The sequence below is a fragment of the Kalmanozyma brasiliensis genome (assembly GCF_000497045.1).
Source record: "Kalmanozyma brasiliensis GHG001 unplaced genomic scaffold PSEUBRA_SCAF19, whole genome shotgun sequence".
Lineage (NCBI taxonomy): Eukaryota > Fungi > Basidiomycota > Ustilaginomycetes > Ustilaginales > Kalmanozyma > Kalmanozyma brasiliensis.
In genome coordinates this window covers 234,803-254,305 of record NW_015961958.1, presented here as the reverse complement: position 1 = coordinate 254,305, position 19,503 = coordinate 234,803, and the positions used below count along the sequence as shown (strand labels likewise).

The window sequence follows — 19,503 nt, the reverse complement described above, 5'->3', positions numbered from 1 at the left end:
CTATGAAAAAATTGGTCTGGGGTCCTGCGCCGCACGGTCCGGGCGGCGAGCGGCTCAATTGTTCGCCGGCGTTTTGCAAAAATCGACTTTTCTTCTGCCCTTTTTCTTGGCATTGCTTTTCGAGGGCAACGTGATCAACCTCGCATGCTCCTCAGCCAATCGCATCGAACGCAGATGACAGTCACATTGCCAGATACGACTTGGCGCAGGCCTTTCTTGCGACAAAGCCGACCAAGGTCGCTTCCGTCGGAGAGCTGCTCTCAGGGTCCGCTCGCAAACAAGGTCAGATCTGATTGTCATGTCCTCAACATTGCGTGCTTGGCAGTGAATGACATTGAAAAGTTGTATGAGTGCACAACGGCGTGACCTCGACATCTTCCAATCAAGCCGCTACGAAGTGCAGTGCATTAGTGGATGAATACATCCAATCGTGTCAGCTGGCTGTACGTTTCGCTGCTCATGCGGAAGCGCAGCATACCCGCCCACATCATCAACGCCCGCGCCTGCGCGCGGTACTCGTCCATCGCGCTCGTGCCGCTCCTGTGGATGCTCTCCTTGAGCTCCTGATGCAGCTTGTACAGGATCGTCATGGTCATCAGCACAATCTCGGAAAAGTTGCGTGCAATGTTCTCGTCCACCTCTTTGAACTCTTCCGCCTTGCGCGTGATGGCCACCACGTCCTTTCTCGACTCGGCATCCAGAGGCAGGATGCGCAGCGCTTCGATGGTCTGTAACGCCTGCAGGTTGTGGCCTTCGCTGTGCAGGCCCACCGCCTTCTTGAGCTCCAGCAGTCGACGGCAGGTATCGCGGTTCTTGCCCGAATAGCCGAACTGCTTCTCGTACGTGTCGAGGATGGCAGTGGCGAGCGTGACCAGGTTGCTGGCCGCTGAGAACGAGGCACCGGAAGAAAGACCCGTCGACTTCCATTCTGCGGCGCTGCTGGGTTCGGTGAGTCGCGCACCGAGCTCCTTGTTGAGTACAGCCACCACGGTGTCGTGCTGACCCGCCAGATTGTACAACAGGATGGCCGACTCGGTGCGGTGCGCCATGTCGCACTGCGTCGCAGCCACCTGCACAATCGTGGAGAGGAATTCGCGCTCGTTCTTGATCTTGATCAGAGGCAGGTTCCTCTCGATTAGACCGGGCGTCTTAGCGCCGTTGGTTCGCACATCGCCCAGCAGCTCCTGGAACTCGGTCGGGTGGGCTTCGAGCACCAACGCGCGGATCAGGTCGTGGCAGCGTCGCACCTGCTCGGATCCTACTGGCTCGGCCACATCCGCGTGCAAGCAGATCAGGTACAGATACTGCAGTGCATCTCGGCGCGATGTCTGCGAGAAGGTACGCACGTAGCGTTGCACCAGCTTGGCAAAGTCGATCGAGGCGATGCTGCCGCCCTGTCCGTCCGACTCGGCCACCAGATATTCGACCTGCGACGAGACTGCCTGCGAAGGAACCCGCAGCAAGCCATAGTAGGCAAGGACCACGGCGAAGTGGATCGCATCCACCTGATGAGCCGAGCGCGAAAACAGGAAGCCGACTGCCTTTTCGAACTGGCCGCACAGCAGCAGCAGGCGGAAGTAGAACAGCGGTCGGTTGCCCTTGGGGTCAAAGTACGACTCGCCAAACTTCTCCACCTTGGCGCCCAGATCTGCCAGCGTGAAGCGATCGCGCACCGAGTCTTGAGCATCGGCATCCTCATCGTAGGTCTCACGGACCATGCTGAGCTGCAGCCACAGCCAGTTCTGGATGCTTGAGGTGAGAAGCGTGGGGAACTTCTTCGACACGTCGATCCTGCCGATGAGCTTGTACAGACCAAGCTTGTACGGATCGTGCACCTCGGGCAGCGTGCGGAAGCGAGAGTTGTATTCTGCGATGAAGCGGTCCTTGAGCAGACGCGGCAGACGGCGGTCGGGCGAGTCCACCCAGGCTTTGAGGTAGGCGAGGAAGGAGGGGTCGGTAGAGCGGATGCGGTTCTCGTTTTCAGACGCGCATTCGAGCGCTTCTCGGGCCTTGCCGATGCGGAGCAGGAAGTAAAGCTCGGCCCAGATGGGCACATTGGTGGATGCATCAAGCTCTTTGGCCAAGTCGGATCTCCACTGGTTGGTGGAGCTGAGATGCTGAACACGAAGGAAGGCGCTGACTGTGGAACGAACGGTGGGTGCACCGCCGCGCTGTGCTAGGACGGGATTGGCGGCGATGACCTGCTCCATGTGCTCCTCGAACTCGTTCTCCAGGAAAGCTTTTGAGCCATCGATGAGCTCCTTGCGGAGATCGATGCCATCCACGCCGTTCCAGCCTTTGAGGTCGACATAAGCAGGGGCGTATTGTCGCTCCTTGATGGGCTTGGCACTGAACTCGCCATTGCGGACATTCTGTTCTCGTACCATGGAAGCGAGCGCCTTCCAGCTCTCTTGCAGTTCTTTGTTCTTTGCATCCTCGCCGAGGCCAGAGATGGCATCGATGAAGGCGTGCGCCAACGCCAGGCTGTAGCCTTCGAGACGAGACGAATTGAGTCTGGAGACGACCATCTGATAGCGAGCCATCTTGCCGTGCATCTGCGAGGTAGCGTTGGAGCCGGCGGGCAAAGTGTGTGCTGAAGTAGATGCGCCGAAACCAGAACGGGAAGCATCGAGATCGACGTCACGACCTGCTGTTGGCGTGCTTGATGGCTGATGTTGTCCAAGCTCTTCAAGGATCTTGCGCTTCTGCCTCTCCCAGTCGCGGTGCATAGTGCGATCCAGGTTGCGATGGAAGTCCTGGAGCGTCTCGCGTCTGCCTTGTTCGATGGCGCTGATGATGACTTGCTGATGCTCGTGTGTGAGGTAGCTCTCTACATCCGTGTCGTAGATAGGCTGAAGAGGTTCGAAGGTGCTTGCGATGTTGGCCGAGTTGATGGTATCAGCGAGTTGCGCTGCATCGATACCGCCATTGGCGAGAAAGTAGTGAGCGCGAGCATCTCCGGGCTGGGCGGAACCGGATCGGAGGCCTTTGGAGACGAGTTTGCGACTCTGGTTCTCGATCTGATCGAGGCCAAGCTGGATCTGAGGGAGATCAGAGCGACCAAGATGATTTGTGAGTTTTCTTGATTGCTGAAGGAGCTCGGACAGCGACTGCGGCGCAGCGTCCATAGGATAGTCGTTCATCTTTGCGGATCGACTGCGCGTTTTGCGACGCTGCTGCGTGTCAGCCAAGTGTGGAGAGGGAGTGCGTGACTGTCGCAAGTGAAGCTGAAGCTGAAGCCGAGGCAGTGGACGGTGAAGCTTGTTGCTGTCTTGTCAAGCAGCACGATGATCGTCACGCAACTGCGGAATGGGAGGAAGAGGTTGATGAGAAGAAAGATGGTCGAACAACACCGACACCTCACCTCACCGCTTTGACCTTGATTTCTTTCGCGTCGACGAGAGATCGGGGCTAAGATCCACTTTGAAGGTGTTAGAGTGTGTGAACTATGAAAGGGTCTTCGGCTCGGCTGCATGCACGGATCGTGCATAACTTGTCGGCTTGTCTGGCCGCGGGAAGCCATTCGGGATTTCTCCAACTCCGCTCCTTGTATCTCGAAACCATGATCTACAATCTTCTCGTCTACGCCCCTTCCACGAGCCACTACCACCTTCTACTTTCAATTCTGCCATCACTGAGCGAACAGCGACGTCGCTTTTCCTGTGTACGAACGAGCTCGCATCTCGCCAAGAAGTCTATCTATGGATCTCGTCTACCTCTGAAGACTTCGCTCCATTCCATCAGGCCCGACTGCGCTCTTCCGAGATCTGCTTCCAGCCCAAGCCAAGGCCGAGATGGCGGTCACCAAAATGCTGAGAGGCGCTGTGCTGCTGCTTCTGGTAGCAATGGCGACCGTCGCAGCACAGTACCCAGAGAAAGGCACCCCGACGTTGGCACCCTCACCCACCACGGTCGTCTCTACCGTGATCGCCACGCCGACAGAAACAGCAGAGCCTCTTCCCATCCCGGATGCAGAGCAAGCAGAACGAGACTCTTCCATCGCCATTTTCCTCGTGCTCACGCTCCTCATCCTCTCCTTCTTGACATCCTACTACCTCAAAGTCAAACGCATCACCGCAGTGCATGAGACCATCGTCGGTCTCTTTGCCGGCATGTTTGTCGGCGTCTGTCTCCGTATCGGTCCCGGAGAAGATGTCCAGGCGATGCTCAGCTTCAGCAACAGCATCATGCTCAACGTGCTGCTGCCCCCCATCATCCTTGCTTCCGGCTACGACCTTCGACAGGAGAACTTCTTCCGCAATTTCGGCACCATTCTCGTCTTTGCGTTTGCCGGCACCGTCATCAGTGCCGTCGTCATTGGTGTCATCGTCTATCTGTGGTCGCTCCTTCAGCTCGAGTCCATCTCGCTCACGCTGCTCGAATGTCTCATCTTTGGCTCTACTCTGAGTGCAACTGATCCAGTCACCATCCTCGCCATCTTCAACACGTACAAGGTGGACCCCAAGCTATACTCGATCATCTTTGGCGAGAGCATTCTCAACGACGCCGTGTCCATCGTCATGTTCGATGTGCTCTCCACCTTCCGCGGCAAGGAAATCTACGTCTCGTCCGTGTTCCACGGTATCGGCCTCTTCTTGGTCGTCTTCACCGTCTCGATGTTCCTCGGCGTCTGCTTCGGTCTGGCGTGTTCGCTCATGCTCAAGCACTCGCGCCTCGGCTCGTTCCCGCAGCTCGAAAGCTGCCTCGTGGTACTCATCGCCTACATGAGCTACTTCTTCAGCAACGGCGTCACCATGAGCGGTATCGTCTCGCTCCTCTTCTGCGGTATCACGCTCAAGCACTATGCCTACCACAACATGTCACATCGCACCCAGCGGACCACACGCTACACCTTCCAGACGCTGGCCAATCTCTCGGAGAACTTCATCTTCATCTATCTCGGCCTGAGTCTTTTCACGCAGGACTATCTCGTGTACAAGCCGCTGCTCATCATTGTCACTGTTCTGGCCGTCGTCATCTCGCGGTATTGTGCAGTATTCCCCATCGCCGGCGCGGTCAATGCGTTCAAACGCACTCGCAACAATCGACGTGCAAGGGCGACCGGAGGTGGCGGCGTGCCCCGTGGCAGTGGCGAGGAGGAGCTGCCGCGACAGTATCAGATCATGCTCTTCTGGGCTGGTCTGCGAGGTGCGGTCGGCTTCGCGCTCTCGGCTGGTATCGAGGGCGATAATTCGATTCCACTGCAGACGACGGTATTGGTCACAGTGGTGCTGACCGTGATCGTGTTTGGTGGTACGACCGCGCAGATGCTCGAGATCCTGGGTATCCGCACTGGAGTGCAGGACGACGAGGGCGAATCGGACGACGACGAGGACCAGGACGATGTGATGCGGCTGCGAGGTATGGCGAGGAGGACATACATGGACTCGGGGAGCTACCGGGATGCCTCTGAGCGCGCGGGACTGACACGGCAAGGCAAGCGATACCCCTCCGGACTCAAGGGAGACTACCGCGATGGCAGCGATCCTCCCACCCCGCGCGACTCGCTCAGTGCGCCGCACAGCCGACAACACAGCCTCAGCAGTTCGGTGTACGCTCGCAACAACAGCAGCGGTGCCGTCACAAAAGGCGGCATCAATCGAGGCGGCTTTGCGGATGACTTGGAAGAGGAGGACGATCCGCCCTACTTTTCCTCAGAGAACCTTCCTTCGGGCTCGTCCACGCCTGGTATCGGCACTGGCGATCTCTCGCCCCTCAGTCCGATGGGTAGCGGATTCCAGACCCCGAGCTTGGCGCATGGCCGTTCTGCGTCAACACCCTACGCTGGTACGCAACCCAGCTTGAGCGAGATCCGCCGAGCTGTGCAGGAGGCCTCTTCTGCCGACGGAACGACGTCTTCGCCCGCCAAACAGCTTCTCGACCGCGCCGGGCTGGTCATGAAGGACGGTCAATGGTTCCAAGCCATCGACCAGAAGTATCTGCTTCCGCTGTTCAGCAACTCGGTCGCCTCGCGAAAGCATGAAGAGCGCAAAACAGCGCGTCTCGCAGCGAGGGACGCCGCCGCGCTCGACCCTCTCAGCGCCGACGCCAGTGTCGGCGGCGCTAGAAGGAGCTTCTTCTCGGTGGAGGAGGACGGAGATGCGGACTTGTATCCGGCGGAGAGGGACGCGGTGGTGGTTGACGAGGACGATGATGACGCAACGACGCCTGTGATCGATGCCACTTCGACGTTTGCCAGTGCGCGCTCGAGGAGCGGGGCGAGCACGCCGACGAGGAGATCGTTCTTTACGGGCGATGGGGATATCAGTCAAGGTTGATGGTTCGTCGTCGCTACTTGTACAGTAATGCTATCTGTCGTTGCGAAACATCTTCGTGATCGTGATCGTTGAACTGTGCCGTCGAGTCGTTCTGGCGGACCGAGATTAGCGCGAGCGTCGTCCGGTTCGCGAATCCGAGATGTGAGATTGAAAGGTGGTCTGCGAAAGACGCGTTTTTCTGGCACATTCGACTGAGCGCAGGGCAAGAATTCTGTGGCTGGGATGCCCACGTTTTGCCCTCATTCCGATCACGAACATCTCGATATCACACTTCGTTGCCTGGCAGCTTCTTCACCATGACTGTATATGGAGTATCAGTTTCTCCGTTCTGCGAATGAGTGGCTTGAGTTGCGAAGTCGAGGAGCGGAGGGAGTGGGTTCGAGATCGATAGCCTTAGGCGGCGAGGCGCAGCGAAAATAGCGTCGTCCGATGAGATCTTCACGCATTTGGACGCACTAACCGAAAAACAGGCAGCAGAGCGGCAGTGCGAGGGAAAAAATCTCCACTTTGTGACTGTTGGGCGGTCAGCCCGTGCGCATTTCCCTTCCAGAGATATCCGACATCCGCCGTCGCCGCCGCCGCGCCCTTTCAAACTCCTCTTTCGCTTCTGACTCTTATCATCTCTCTCTGATCCACACCATTCTTCCTGGCTGCCAACCGTGACACCTCCGTCTTCACTGTCAAGAACACCACATAACACACTTGTCTGCACTCCAGATCAGGGGTACCAATACACTCCCACGCAAAGCGTCAACCTCTCACACCTGCCCATCATGCCGCCAATGGACGCCAAGGCGCCGTCGCAAAAACCGGCCGATCCCATCCTCTTCTCCTTCCCCACCTCGGACGACCTCTCTCGCAATCTCGCCGATTTCGTCATCAAAGCCCAGAACGATGCCATCGCACGACGAAACAAGTTTACGCTCGCCACCTCGGGCGGGTCGTTGCCCAAGATGTTGGCCAAGTACCTCGTCTCCCGTTCCGACGACGCGGCGTTGAGGTGGGACAAGTGGGAGGTGTTTTTCTGCGATGAACGACTTGTGCCGTTGGATCACGAGGATAGCAACTACGCCCTGTGTCATCAGGAGTTTTTCTCCAAAGTGCCGTTGAAGAGGGAACAGATCCATACCATCGATGAAAGCCTCATGGACGATCCGGAGGAGTTGAGCGATGCGTACGAGAAACAGCTCGTTGCGGCCTTCGCGGGGAAGGAAGCGGTGAGAAACCCCGTGTTCGATCTCATCCTGCTCGGGATGGGCCCCGATGGTCACACCTGCTCCCTGTTCCCGGGACACGAACTGCTGACCGAACAGGACAGGTGGGTCGCCCCCATCGAGGACAGCCCCAAACCCCCCGCCAAGCGCATCACTTTCACCTACCCCGTGCTCAATCACGCTCATCGATTGGCTTTCGTCCTGGCCGGAGAGGGCAAACAGGAGATGCTCAGCAAGGTCCTCGATCAGCCAGAACTGGGTCTCCCCGCTAGCAGGGTGAGGCCCAGCCCACCAGGTGATATCTACTTCTTCACTGACGACGCTGCCAGCAAGACGACCAAGTACGGAAGGTCCGAGTTCAAGTTGTAGCGTTCCCCTCCCAAGCAATGTCAAAACATGAGTTCCTTGTCAATCCTTTCGTGTGTGACACTCTCGTTTCACGCTGTCGTGTGACATTGTCTGTTGGCCACGGGGTTGTCTTCGCTGTGTGACGGGTCGCCTCGCTGTGTGACGGGTCGACTCGCTGTGTGACGGGTCGACTCGCTGTGTGACTATTCGATGTGCCTCGCTGTGTGACTATTCGATGTGTGACGTCTCGCTTTCGCCGTGCGACACGCTCCACAGTGGGGTGACGTTGCACCATCCGTCGTCAAAATCGCTCTATGATCCATTGCCGTCTACGGTGTGCCGAAAAAACTAACAACAGCCAAACCACCTCTCGTTGCCCTTGCCACTCGCAAGCCGGATGGTGCGTCGCATGACCTCCTCCTCCCTCCTTTCCCTCTCGTTCCTCTCCTCGTGCGTCTCTTGCTCGGTCAACTGCGCCACCTGCCAAGCCTGGTGCGCCACCACGCGCGACACGATGTGCGCGAAGAGCCGGTCGACGTTCTGACCTGTCCGGGCGGACGTTTCGAAGAGCGTAAAGCCCTGTTCCAGCCCATGAGCGGTGGCACCGGTCGTGGGGGGAGGTGCGGGTTCCACGGGGATGGAGATGGTGGACGGGGTGCGGGGGGGCAAGGTGGAGGTTGGCGTGGGCGGTGCGTGCGGTGCTGCTGGTGAGGAGGGGGAGGCGGGTGCTGCTGAGGAAGGATTGAACAGGTCGTTGATGCTCTTTGGCGGTCGGATGGTCAGGGTGGACGAAGCCATGGAGGTGCGTTTGCTATCGGCTGTGGGGGTGCGAGATGGGGTCAGGTGCGCGCTGCTGCTCTGTTTGGGTTGATCTTCAGCGGCGAGGTGCGTGCTGCTGCTCTCCCCCGCGAGGGTGCTAGTGAGCGACGGGCTGGCGCTGAGAACCGTGCTCCCCCTCGGAGTGTGATACACGGAAGGGGCGTTGGTGCTCAGCGTCGAGTCCATTCGCCGTCGTTCGCCGCCTTTGCTGCCGCTCTGAACGCTGCGTGGAGGAGTATCTTGCATCCCACCGGTCCGACTTTTGGACGATGAAGGGAAGGCGAACCCTCTGGACCTTCCCTCTGTTCCGCTATCCGACTCCTCGCTGTCGCTCTGGAACACCTCGATGCTGCGGATCGACTGACGCTTCGCATGCCCCCTCCCCGCTTGGCTCGGTTGAGGTTTCGACTTGCGCCTCCAACTCGAGAGAAACCCAGATCCCGAATCCTGCTTGCTGGATGCGGCGGTGGGCGAGCTGCTCAGCTGCGGCGCTTGGGAGAGCGTGTTGAACGGTGTTGCGTAGAGCGTCTTGACCGTTCCTCCGTTCGGTGCCGGGTCGTTTGCGTCTTTGCTCGCTGGCGTGGGTGATGTGTCCGCCGCCTCCCCACTCGGCGTGCTGTCCGTCCCGTTCGGATCGGGTCTCGATAATACCTCCCCTGGATCCGCGGGCTCGCCCGCCCCCTCGCCACCCAGCCCCACATCCGCCTGCCCCACTCCTCTCGCCACACACGAATCGAGCACCTCCCACACCGCCTCTCGATCCACATCTGCCAGATCGACCTTGTTCGCCGCGCAAATCCAGCAGAAGCTCCCCTTTTCCTCCTCCCCCAACCCATCCCCCTTGTCCAAAAACACCTTGACCCAGTCCCTCACCCTCTCCTTTCCACCTTCGCTGCTCGCATCAAACGCAACAACTACGGCGTCTGCGCCACGATAAAACGCGCTTCCCAAGCTCTGAAATCTCTCCTGACCGGCCGTGTCCCAGATCTGCAGTGTCGCTTTCTCGCCGTCTGGATTGAGCGGGTCAACGGGCAGGGTGCGCGTGATGAAGTCCGCTCCGATCGTTGCGCGGTATGAGGGGAAGAACTGGTTCGTCAGGAAGCGATGCCGCAACGAGGTCTTGCCCGAACCTGTGTCGCCGATCAGGACGACCTTGATTGCGCGATTCGGAGTGAGCGCGTGGAGCGAGGTCGCAGGGGAAGAGGGCCCGATCGCCGAAGGGGCCAGGGTGGACATCGCCGCGATCGCAGAAGATTGGAGCGTCGAGGTTGTCTCGTGGTTCGAGTGGAGACGGCGCAAGATTGCAGAGCGAGAGGTGGTGGAGTGTGGGGCTGGCGGATGACGAGTCGGTGTGGTTGATGGAGAGCGGCGATCACCCCGGGTGGCAATCTTGGACGGCATGGTGGGAGGTCGAGACTGCTGATGAGCACGGCCGTCTATCGTGTGCGCTGCACTGTCCGTATTTGTGTCCTTGATGGTCGAGATCGTCCGTGCCTGCTGCGATGTCGTAGTCGCCAGTCTATACAGTCGTAGTTTCTGCTTGTCTATGCTTTCAAGCAGCAGCTATAACGCTCCTGCTCGTCACTTGCGGCGCATGACTGCAAGTGCTCTAGGGAATGACGATGGTGCGCACAGGTCAAGATGCACAGCGGCGATCCAAACGCCAAGACGCTCAGGTGGAGGAATCGAGCCCAAAATTAAACCTCTCCTGCAGCTCGCTCTTTTTACGCGAACCACAACACGCGACTTGTCCCTCCCCGCAATCACAGAACACGCCATGCTTCGGTTCAGATCACACTGGGTCTTGCGATAGTGACACTACCTTGCGACTTCCCGAAGGGGTATGTGGACATTGCGAGTAACAAATGAGAGTGTGTGTGCAGCGTAGCGATAGCTTGGCGTGCGAGCTTGGGTCTATAGAGAAATGAGTGTGGATGTGAATGGCGGTGGGTGACGAGCAAGCGACCATAGCCTCGCGGGCTACTGCTGTTGGACCATCTCCGGCGCCTTCTCTGTCTGCGCATCTCCTTCAACTTGAGCCTTACCATTGGCCTTCTCCTGCGCCTTGGCCTTGGCCAGATCCTTCTCCGTGAAGCCCCACATCTTTGGCCTCCGGCTCTTATCCCCGCCGGTGACGACGCTGCAGAGGAAATCAAAGAAGCGCTGACCATACTCCTTGGGCGGGACCGAGCTGATCATGTGTCGATTCTGCCTCAGGCCCTTCCACCACGTCTCGCCGCGCTTGATCGACGTGTACGGCGTGAACAGATCAATGACACCAAGATAGTAGATCATGTGTCCCGGCTGATTGTGCTCGTCCGTCGATCGGAATCCGCCCTCGTCCTGGTAGAAGAGGAAGTGGCGGCGTTCGCTCACATCGCGGTCCGGCAGCTTGGTCACCTGCTGCGAGTTGAGCGCCTTCGGATCAGACCGACGCACGGCCTGTCGCAGTGCAGAGGCGTCCTGCTCGTTACCAGGCTTCTTCACCTGCGTAGGCTGACGCTTGAGCTCCTTGGTCTCGGGCTGGAAGACGCGCAGGTTGTCCTGACGCAGGTTGTCGATGTTGCCGCGGCGCATGTCGTGCAGGCCGATGAGCAGCGAGTAGTCCATGATGTTGAGTCGCTGCATGAGGGCAACATCACTGCGCAGTTGCGCTTCGAAGAGCGCTCGCTTCTCCGGGCCCAGCTCGATCTCGCGCCCGCGCCTGAGCCAGTTGAGGTCCTTGAGCACCGCGCCGGATTTCGCCGCTGCTTTCTCCTCCGGGTAATCGCGGCCGATCGACGATCCCTTCAGATCGTACGTCTCGTGGATGTCACGGTGCGGTGGGAACAGGTTGTTCATGATGACGAAGTGGATTTTCCGACCGTGCGGCAGCTTGACACGGTGCAATCCGTAGAAGCGGCTCAGCAACGTGTGCGGGTTGGCCTTGACGTGCTCGTGGTAGTCCTTGAGAATGCGCAGCAAGAACTTGTGCTCCGAGTGTCGGATGGTCTTGATGATGAAGCGGTAGTCGCGCGAGAAGTAGAAGAACGATCCACTCTTGCCTGGCGAGCCCAGCTCGCTCAGGATGTACTTGGACGTGAGCGACAGCAGATAGTCGGCGGCATCCAGGTGGAAGTGCTCGCGCAGCTCACGGAACACCCACGGTGCGTAGTCCTTGAACTTGAAATCGTACTTGGCGTGCGGCGTCAGCTCTCGTCCGATGATATCGAATGTGAACTTGTGCTTGGCGGTAAAGTCGGCGTCGCACAGCGAACGCTTCATCTTGGCCTGACACCTCGAGACACCGATGCGGATACCCGTGAGCATGTTGTACATGAGCACGTAGTTGGCGTGGCCTTCTCCGATGAGATTGCCCACCAGCACCTTGGGCACGGCATCTTCATCGCGCTCGCGTACGCGGTCGGTGCGCTCCTTGTCTTTGGCGTTGACATTGAGCCAGTCGCGGCCCGTCTTCGAACGCTTCAGAGCACCCACCACACCGTCCGTGCCAGCTGCAGCACCGATGGCGGTGTGGTCCTTGTCCCCTGATGAGCCTTCGGCTGCTGCGTCGCGTGCCTTTTGCTCCTTGTAGCGACGGTCCCTGCGCAGCTGCTCGGCATGCTTGGCGGCTTCTTCGTCGAAAGCGGCATCACCGGTGCGGAGGGCGTGCGTCGAGCCTTCGGCTGTCGGTGAGTTGAGCGCGTCAGCGAGCCAAGGTTGGCCCGGGTATGGCGAGGTGGACTCGCGGTCACGACTGGATCTGCGCACCGACTGGGTGGTGCTGCCAGCCGACTGCGAGCGTCGCCCTTGCATCGCAGAGCCGGTAGTGTTGCGACGTGACATGTGCTGGCGAGGAGGAATGCCATTGGGTGGCACTGGCTGGTCTCCGTTCGCGTGCGAGCCCACTGCAAGCAGGGATGACCCCGCCTCGGCGCCCTTCTGAGCATCGTGGTGGTAAGGCGAAGCGTCGTGAGTGAGTCGAATCGTAGGCGTTGCCGGGGTGCCCTCGTAGCCGCTGGTCAAGTGAGACGACGCCGAGCCGTTGGAGGCCATCCTTTGTTGAGGGACGGACGCATCGTCATCTCCTACTTCCGAAGCGGTACGGTAAGCAGTGCTGGCGGTGGATGCGGTGGAAGCATTGCGGCGTTCCTTGAGCTTGGCAGGTGGACAATACGCGCTACTGCTCGCTGCTTGCTGCTGCTTTTGCGGCAATGACGCAGCGTTGACATCAGCGCCGTTGATGGACGTGGGCTCGTCTACGGGACTTTGTGCGACCGGTGCTCCAGCTCCCATCAAAGTCGCCGCGTCCGATGTGTTGGCGCGGCGAGCGACGGGTGGCTTAGATGGCAGCGAGATGGGGGCGGGAGCGGGCGCAGCTACCTGTTCCAGTGCTTTCGACGAGGATGGCACTGCGCCATTGCCAGGGTAAGTGGGAACGTGAGCTGGCGATCCGTTTGCAACGTGGCTCATGAGGCCATTGCGCGAGTCGTGGCCACTGACGTAGTCGGCCTCAAGAGGCGGTGAGGGTGGCAGCTCGCTGAGGAACGGGTGATGCCGTGTTGGGGCAGTGAAGCTTGACTGCGACTTGGATGCTGCATCCTGACGAGCGATAGGCTCAACTAATGCGGGCGAGGCACCGCCCGAGCGATGGGAAGAGACGGCACTCTGCTGTGAAGTGCGACCAGGACTCAGCTCCTGGATATCGGGCAGCTGCTTTTCGACAGGGCCTGGCGACTCGACGGTGGCTGGCTGTTGAACAGGGTGATGGTTGCCGTGCGCGCGTTTGCTTACGAGCTGTGGTAGCCTCAGGATACGGTGACCTGCTGATGAGGATGTTGATGTGTGACCATTTGCGCCAGACAGTGAAGCGTCGTGAGCGGCGTCGTTGACGGTCGCAGAAGGGGAGACGAAGGGCGATGCATAGGGGTTGGACCTTGAGATGGTGATATCATAGACCTCGCCGGTGCTGTCGTTGACGCGGATCTGCTGTTCGTCGTGCTCGAGAGCTAGACGAATGGAGTTGAGCGTATCTGCTTCAGAGGAGTGTATCAACATGTTCGCTCATGTCTCGGCCGCCGCCGTATGAGGAAGTGTCTGGGTTCTTGTCTTGTGCCGAGTCCTGAACGTGTTTGCGGCAGAAGAGTTGCGGATGACGGACGCTTGGCGCAGTAGGTCAGACCGGCTGAGTGTCTCGGCCTCGATCGTATGAGCAGATTATGACGCAGATACGGTAAGGATCAGCTGGAAGGAGAAAGCAAGATGCTGAGCAAGACCAAACCGGCTGTTGATGTTCTCGTGGCCGAAGATGAGAGTCGAGATGGACCGTGAGCTCGAAGATGCCGATGAGTTGGGTCGATGCGACGGTGGAGGTGTCACAGCGACTCTGTTGTTGTGATCGTAGCCAGGAATGATGAGCTAGCGAGTGATGAGGGTGTTGGATGACGAGGTGGACGATGGATGGCAAGCGAAGTGAATGACGATGCTTGCCAAGCTGCGGGATAACGAGTGCCAAGGCTCCACTCGCCAACTCACCCAAGCTTACAGACGCAGGCGGGCAAGCACAGCAAGATTTCAGCTCGAACTTCACATTCAAAAAAGGTTGAAATTGACGCCGTGCCGTGCTGTGCTGTGCTGTGCTGGGTGTGCGTGGATGCTGTTGTGAATATCTTTCGAGGCAGCAGCTGGCGGCGGTCGGTCTTCGACTTAAACAAGAATTCAAAATTCTCTTGCACTGCTTTCTCGCCTCTCTTTTGCTGGCTGGATGAAAGGAGCAGAGACTGATGCTTCCCCACGCTGCTGCGAAGCCTCTCTATGGCAGCAGCGTCAAGGGTGCTGGTCCACATTCAAGCCCGCAACCTCTTTGTCGAGGCTCATGATTGGCAAGCGAGGCCGTTCTGCTGTGACGGAGAGTCACCCTGAACGATCGTGAGCTGAAAGCAAAGCAGCATGATCCCATGGCAGCGGCGGCAACGCCGTGTGGCAAAAAAAAGCATGAGCCTGTCGTCTTGTGTGTCGATCTTCAAGGAGGCGTGCAGCCGAACAGGGGGATCACGTCTGCAGCCCAAGGAGCGGCTCGGGATCGACAGCGACTCAATGTGGGACAATGAGAGCTCATTCTGCCCCTTCAGCCCGAAAGAAAGCGGTCTGACGGTAGGAGCGTAAGAAGACAGGGGCCTCAGGCATGAAGCGGTGGCAGCGGCGGCACCTCTGGTCCCAAGCGAAAGTGTTGTTCTGTCCAGCAAAGAGCCGACTTTCAACGGCCTCTTGGAAAGAGTGCGTGAATTGGTTGCAACGCAGCACAGTTTGCCGAGCTCTGGAGCCCCCCTTTCAAACGTTTCGCTGCCACCACGCAGCAGCTTCGCCTTTTTTAGGCTGCAGATTCGCGCATCGCTGGTTTCAGTGTTGGTGTTGAAAAGGCGTCACACGATCTTCGTACATGGCTCGACATTGTCCACCGATCTGAGAGGGACCGAGCTGAGGCTTCCGTCTGCATGACATACGCAGCTCATGTGGGGCCGCAAAGACCCTATTTCGATTGTCTCACCTTTGTTGTCGATCCTGAGATGACGATCTGCCATTCGCGTGCGTCATTGTGGGTAATGATGGGGATGTGGGTTTGACCATTGAAGTCGAAGACATCGACAAAGACTAGGCATCCTCGAGCTGGTCGATCCCCTCCTCATCCTCTTCGTTCTCTTCGTCTTCGTCGTCATCGCCGGCCTCGCCATTCCCTTCTTCCTCCTCTTCGCTGAACGCATCGTCCGAGGCATCCTCCTCGTCATCCAACGACAGCATCAGTGCTCTTGTCGAGGGGTTCTTTGTCCAATCTCGCCCTGATTCCAGAATCAGACCGCGCAGAATGCCCTTGACGAGCTCCTTCTTAGACCTTGCCTCATTGATCTCGCGCTGCATCTGCTGAACCCTCTGTACGATGGCGAGATCCTGTGAAGCGTCCGGGTCTTGCTGTCCTCCCGCAGGATGGAGTTGTCGATTGCGGATATCGGCTTTGACGCCCTTGATGTTTTCGAGGAGCTTCATCGTCTCCAATCGTTGCTCTCGGATGCGCTTCTTGACCTGGACCCTTTGGTTTTTGATCGTCCTGATCTCGTTGAACACCTTGAGGAACTCCAATGCCTGGTCGTCCCTCTTGTTGAGCAGCTCGCGTGTTGACGCGTAGCTCTGCGCCTCCTCGTCCCCCTTTCGGTCCCTCGGCCGTGGGGACGTCGTCGAAAGCACTTTCTGAATCGTCGCACTCGACTCGAGCGCTCTGGTCGTCTCGACCTTGAGTCGATTCTCTCCTTCGAGCTGCCTCAGCCGCGACTTCTTCTCTGCGATTTGCCGCTCTAACGCCGACGCGCTCGTAGGCATCTTCATGGGCGAGTCCGCCAGCTCGTTCTCGTACGCTTCCCAGAAATCGAGCTCTTTCGCTTTACGTTGCAGCGTAGATCGCCGACTGTCTGTTTCGTAGTAGATCGCACGCTCGAGCGGAGAGAGCTGCAGGGCGGAGGAGGAGGCGCCGTCGTTGGATGCAGAAGGACCCGCAATGAGCCCGCGCAGCTCTTGGCGCCGGAGATTGAGCGCCGCTAGCCCGCCTCGTGGAGCATCTGCTGAGGGCTCGGATGCTGCAGTGTTTGAGTTGATATGCTTGTCGAGAGTGGCCAGAAGCCCGTCGAGCGGTGACAGCGCCGTCATGATGCGCTCTATGTTATTCCTCGAGGCGATGAGGAGCTGTCGAAGGGGGCGGTCGCGATCGAAAGGAAGTCGGCCTGAATTGTTGGCGGTGCCCTTCAGTTCTGACTGTGCGTGGCGCTTGATGAGGAGACGGTCCAAGCGGTGAGCTGCGTGTGAGCGATATGCGATGATGAGGTTCCGAGTTGATCACGATCGAAATGTCGAGAAGGTTGATGCAGGATGGCAAGCTTCGGACCCTGTCCAGGCCACTTTTCCAACGCGTCCGCCGCGCAAAGACGTGTCGCCGAATTTTCTGTTCATGTTGCCAAAGGGGTCTAACATAAGCGCAGCAAAATCCACGTCACTTCTGCTTCGCACCTCCTCTGTCGGTCATTGACAGCCAGTGGCCACTGTGTAGCCTCTTTGACGGTGCCAAGGGCGAGTCGCTTGCGTCAGAACTGGCTTTGTCAGTGTGGCTTCGACGAGGACCTATGGGCATGAAGAGGTTCCGAGGATTGTCAGTGACATTTGTGATATGAAAGCAGGGTAAAAATGAGGTTGAGAAATGCCGATAGAAATGCAGGACTTGAGTCGCAGCAAAACGAGGTCTAACACAACCAAATCGGAAAAACATCGCTCCACGATCATGCCGCCATCGCTACAGTCTCTCGTACCCTGTTCAGACTGCCAGCGCAATTCATCGAGAGGGACAAGTGCTCGCAAAGAAACGGCAGCGCTGCTGAACATGCACTCGAGCATCTCGTGCGAGAAGTTGAAAGCGGCTGCGGACCCGCAAAGGGTAAGTCGATGTTGACCCGTACCCTGGTCTTGGATAGGTGTTTTTGCACGCGCTGTCGCGACTTTGTGATTTTTTAGGCTAGCGTACCAACTCTAAAAGAAAACAGGCAACGTGACATGTTGGACTGTCTATCCATCCGCAGTTGCCGCCTGCTTCTCTTGATCCAACGGGCCGCCTTCTTCCGGCAAACATCGCTTCTGTTCTCGCGAAGACGGACCCTTGGCGTGTTTACATGCCTCCACGAAAGGAAGATGCTCGAGCGGTTAACAATGGCGGTGTGAGTGTGCAAAGGAAAGTTCTGCATCACCAACACGGATGACCGCATGCTGGTGCGGAGTGGCTTCGACCTCGGCTAGTGGATTTTCATCTCGCTTAAGCGCGAAGCATGGTGGATCGAAAGACCGTTTTTGTCAAGAAACGATGATCCACCCTTCCTGACTCGAGCATTTCCGAGATGAAATCGGCAGAGGGAAACACACGCTCGCAGCCTGGTAGCCTAGCGAAGCAATTGACACGACAAGCCAGATCCGACGGCTTGCTCGGTTGGTTGTGCGAAAATCGTGCTAAGCGCTTTCGCGAGCCGTGGCTGAGACGTCACTAGTCTCCTATACCAAGCGCCATGCTGCAGTAGAATCGGTGGCTGAAACCGCAAAGCAGAGCTAACATGACAAGGCGCGCAACGAAATGGTAAGTTACGAGGATCTCCGGCCATTTCGGCCTGCCGCCTGCCCACCATTTGCCGTGCAAAGACAGGGGGGAGAGAAAGGCAAACGGCCACCGCCTCGCCCTTCTGCGAGCCAGCGATTCGGAGTCGAATCATGAGGCCCTAAATGCTGTAGATGGGAGCACACGGCGACCGAGAGAAACCGAATGGTAACAGGTGGCCATGGCTCGCCCTGCCAAATCGGGATTTTTGGTCTGCCTTTTATTTGGATTTGAGTTTCAAGACCCGACTTGGCGCTCCGCCGCTTCCTTTACTCTCCGACTCTCTCTGGCCTTCGCCGCCCGAGACCTCTGTCTTGATCCTGGTCGCCTCGTCATGACGCCAGCTTCAGTGAACACGACTGCTTAAGGCAGCTCTCGCCCCCATCCGGTGCCTCGTATTTGTTCCACTCCCTGCACGTTGCTCATTCCGCCCTGCGCTGGGCTGAGATGCGATCGTCGTCACAAAGAAAACGGGTCGGACGTCGTTGTCGCTGTACTCCGCGAGAGTATTGCCATCTCACGCCGAGCTGATGATTTAATGTCCACCACTGCGTTGACCGACGGGCCTCGGTGTTGGCTGTCATCATGTGCCCATAGAAAGGGATCGCCGTCGCAGGGTTTGGACAGTCGGGCGCCTAGATCTCGGAGGGCGAGCCTACGGAAGGCAGGGAAGACTCTGCACTCGAAAGCCGTGACAGCTCGCTCCATTGTCCTCGGAGTCAGGAAACGTCTGTACAGCAGCGGAGTGTAGAATTTCCTTTTGTCTGAGAGGTCGAGGTCTTGAAAGACAGCGAGGGCTAGAAGCTGACTTTCTGACTTTGATCCGCCTTCTCTCCACTTGTCTTGAACAATGGGAGTCTCGCCTGCCAAGGCTCGGCCTCACAATGCAGCTGAGTAGGGACGCGAGCTCGCTTGGAGACCCTCTTCTCACATGGCCGGCGATCCCCCTCTCTCACTGAGTTTCAATCTCTAAATGCACCCCACTGCTGGAACAGCACTGCTACCGCCCTTCCGGGTCCGGCGAATCGCCTGCTGCTGCTGGGACAAAAAAAAGGGTGAGACTGGCGGCGGCTCACAAGTGACTGTGCAGTAGCATCGCATGTGGCTGACACCTGTTGTTTTCGCACCCTCGATCGTCTGGAATCGCAACCGAGCCTCGTTCCGGTCAGCACCCTATCGACAGCGCGTGTGACCACCTTGCCGAAGTCGCCAACCCGAGTCGACCATTCGGTCAGGGCAGAACCGATCCTGCCCTGATCCGGTCGATGGCCTTGTGCGAAATGGATGAGGATGGGCGAACGTGACCGGTTCGAGATCGGCGGACTCCAGCGTCGAGGAATGCTGGCAGCCCAGATTGAGACGGCGCTCGAAAGACTGCCGCCGATACAGTATGTGAGGGGAGGCGGCAGGGTCGAAGGCGCTTGCCATTTGCTTGTACAGACGGCGACTGAGTCGAGGTGGACAGCCGCTCCGTTTGCGGTAAGGAGACATGCCAATCCTAGATCCGCCCCGCCGTGCACATTGTCCGAACAAGCAAGCCACAAACGCAGACCCTGCTGCAAAGCCACCTCGCAAAGCCACCTTACCTGCAAAGCTTTGTGAGCATCCTGAGCATCCGCAACCACTTCCATATAACAAAGCCCCTCTCCTCGTCTCTGACATCACTCTCGACCCCTCAACGCTTCTT

At 58.3% G+C, this 19,503-nt stretch overlaps 6 protein-coding genes across 6 annotated transcripts; 2 read left to right on the top strand and 4 right to left on the bottom strand.

Annotated features, from left to right (window-relative positions):
* Nucleotides 1-407: 407 nt before the first annotated feature.
* PSEUBRA_002438 (Nucleoporin interacting component Nup93/Nic96) lies at nt 408-3,143 on the bottom strand (the record flags this gene model as incomplete). Its single annotated transcript, XM_016435567.1, has 1 exon — nt 408-3,143. The coding sequence occupies one exon, from the start codon at nt 3,141-3,143 to the stop codon at nt 408-410; it is 2,736 nt and encodes a 911-aa protein (XP_016293032.1).
* Nucleotides 3,144-3,845: 702 nt separating this feature from the next.
* PSEUBRA_002437 (Cation/H+ exchanger) lies at nt 3,846-6,278 on the top strand (the record flags this gene model as incomplete). Its single annotated transcript, XM_016435586.1, has 1 exon — nt 3,846-6,278. One exon carries the CDS (start codon nt 3,846-3,848, stop codon nt 6,276-6,278), a length of 2,433 nt encoding a protein of 810 aa, XP_016293031.1.
* A 773-nt stretch (nt 6,279-7,051) lies between these two features.
* Nucleotides 7,052-7,861, top strand: PSEUBRA_002436 (Glucosamine/galactosamine-6-phosphate isomerase; the record flags this gene model as incomplete). The annotated part of the gene is made up of 1 exon (XM_016435595.1): nt 7,052-7,861. The coding sequence occupies one exon, from the start codon at nt 7,052-7,054 to the stop codon at nt 7,859-7,861; it is 810 nt and encodes a 269-aa protein (XP_016293030.1).
* A 327-nt stretch (nt 7,862-8,188) lies between these two features.
* PSEUBRA_002435 (Small GTPase superfamily) lies at nt 8,189-10,060 on the bottom strand (the record flags this gene model as incomplete). The annotated part of the gene is made up of 1 exon (XM_059464849.1): nt 8,189-10,060. One exon carries the CDS (start codon nt 10,058-10,060, stop codon nt 8,189-8,191), a length of 1,872 nt encoding a protein of 623 aa, XP_059320739.1.
* A 579-nt stretch (nt 10,061-10,639) lies between these two features.
* Nucleotides 10,640-13,696, bottom strand: PSEUBRA_002434 (Phosphatidylinositol-4-phosphate 5-kinase, core; the record flags this gene model as incomplete). Its single annotated transcript, XM_016435571.1, has 1 exon — nt 10,640-13,696. The coding sequence occupies one exon, from the start codon at nt 13,694-13,696 to the stop codon at nt 10,640-10,642; it is 3,057 nt and encodes a 1,018-aa protein (XP_016293028.1).
* A 1,593-nt stretch (nt 13,697-15,289) lies between these two features.
* PSEUBRA_002433 (Centromere protein H) lies at nt 15,290-16,333 on the bottom strand (the record flags this gene model as incomplete). Its single annotated transcript, XM_016435572.1, has 1 exon — nt 15,290-16,333. One exon carries the CDS (start codon nt 16,331-16,333, stop codon nt 15,290-15,292), a length of 1,044 nt encoding a protein of 347 aa, XP_016293027.1.
* Nucleotides 16,334-19,503: the final 3,170 nt, after the last annotated feature.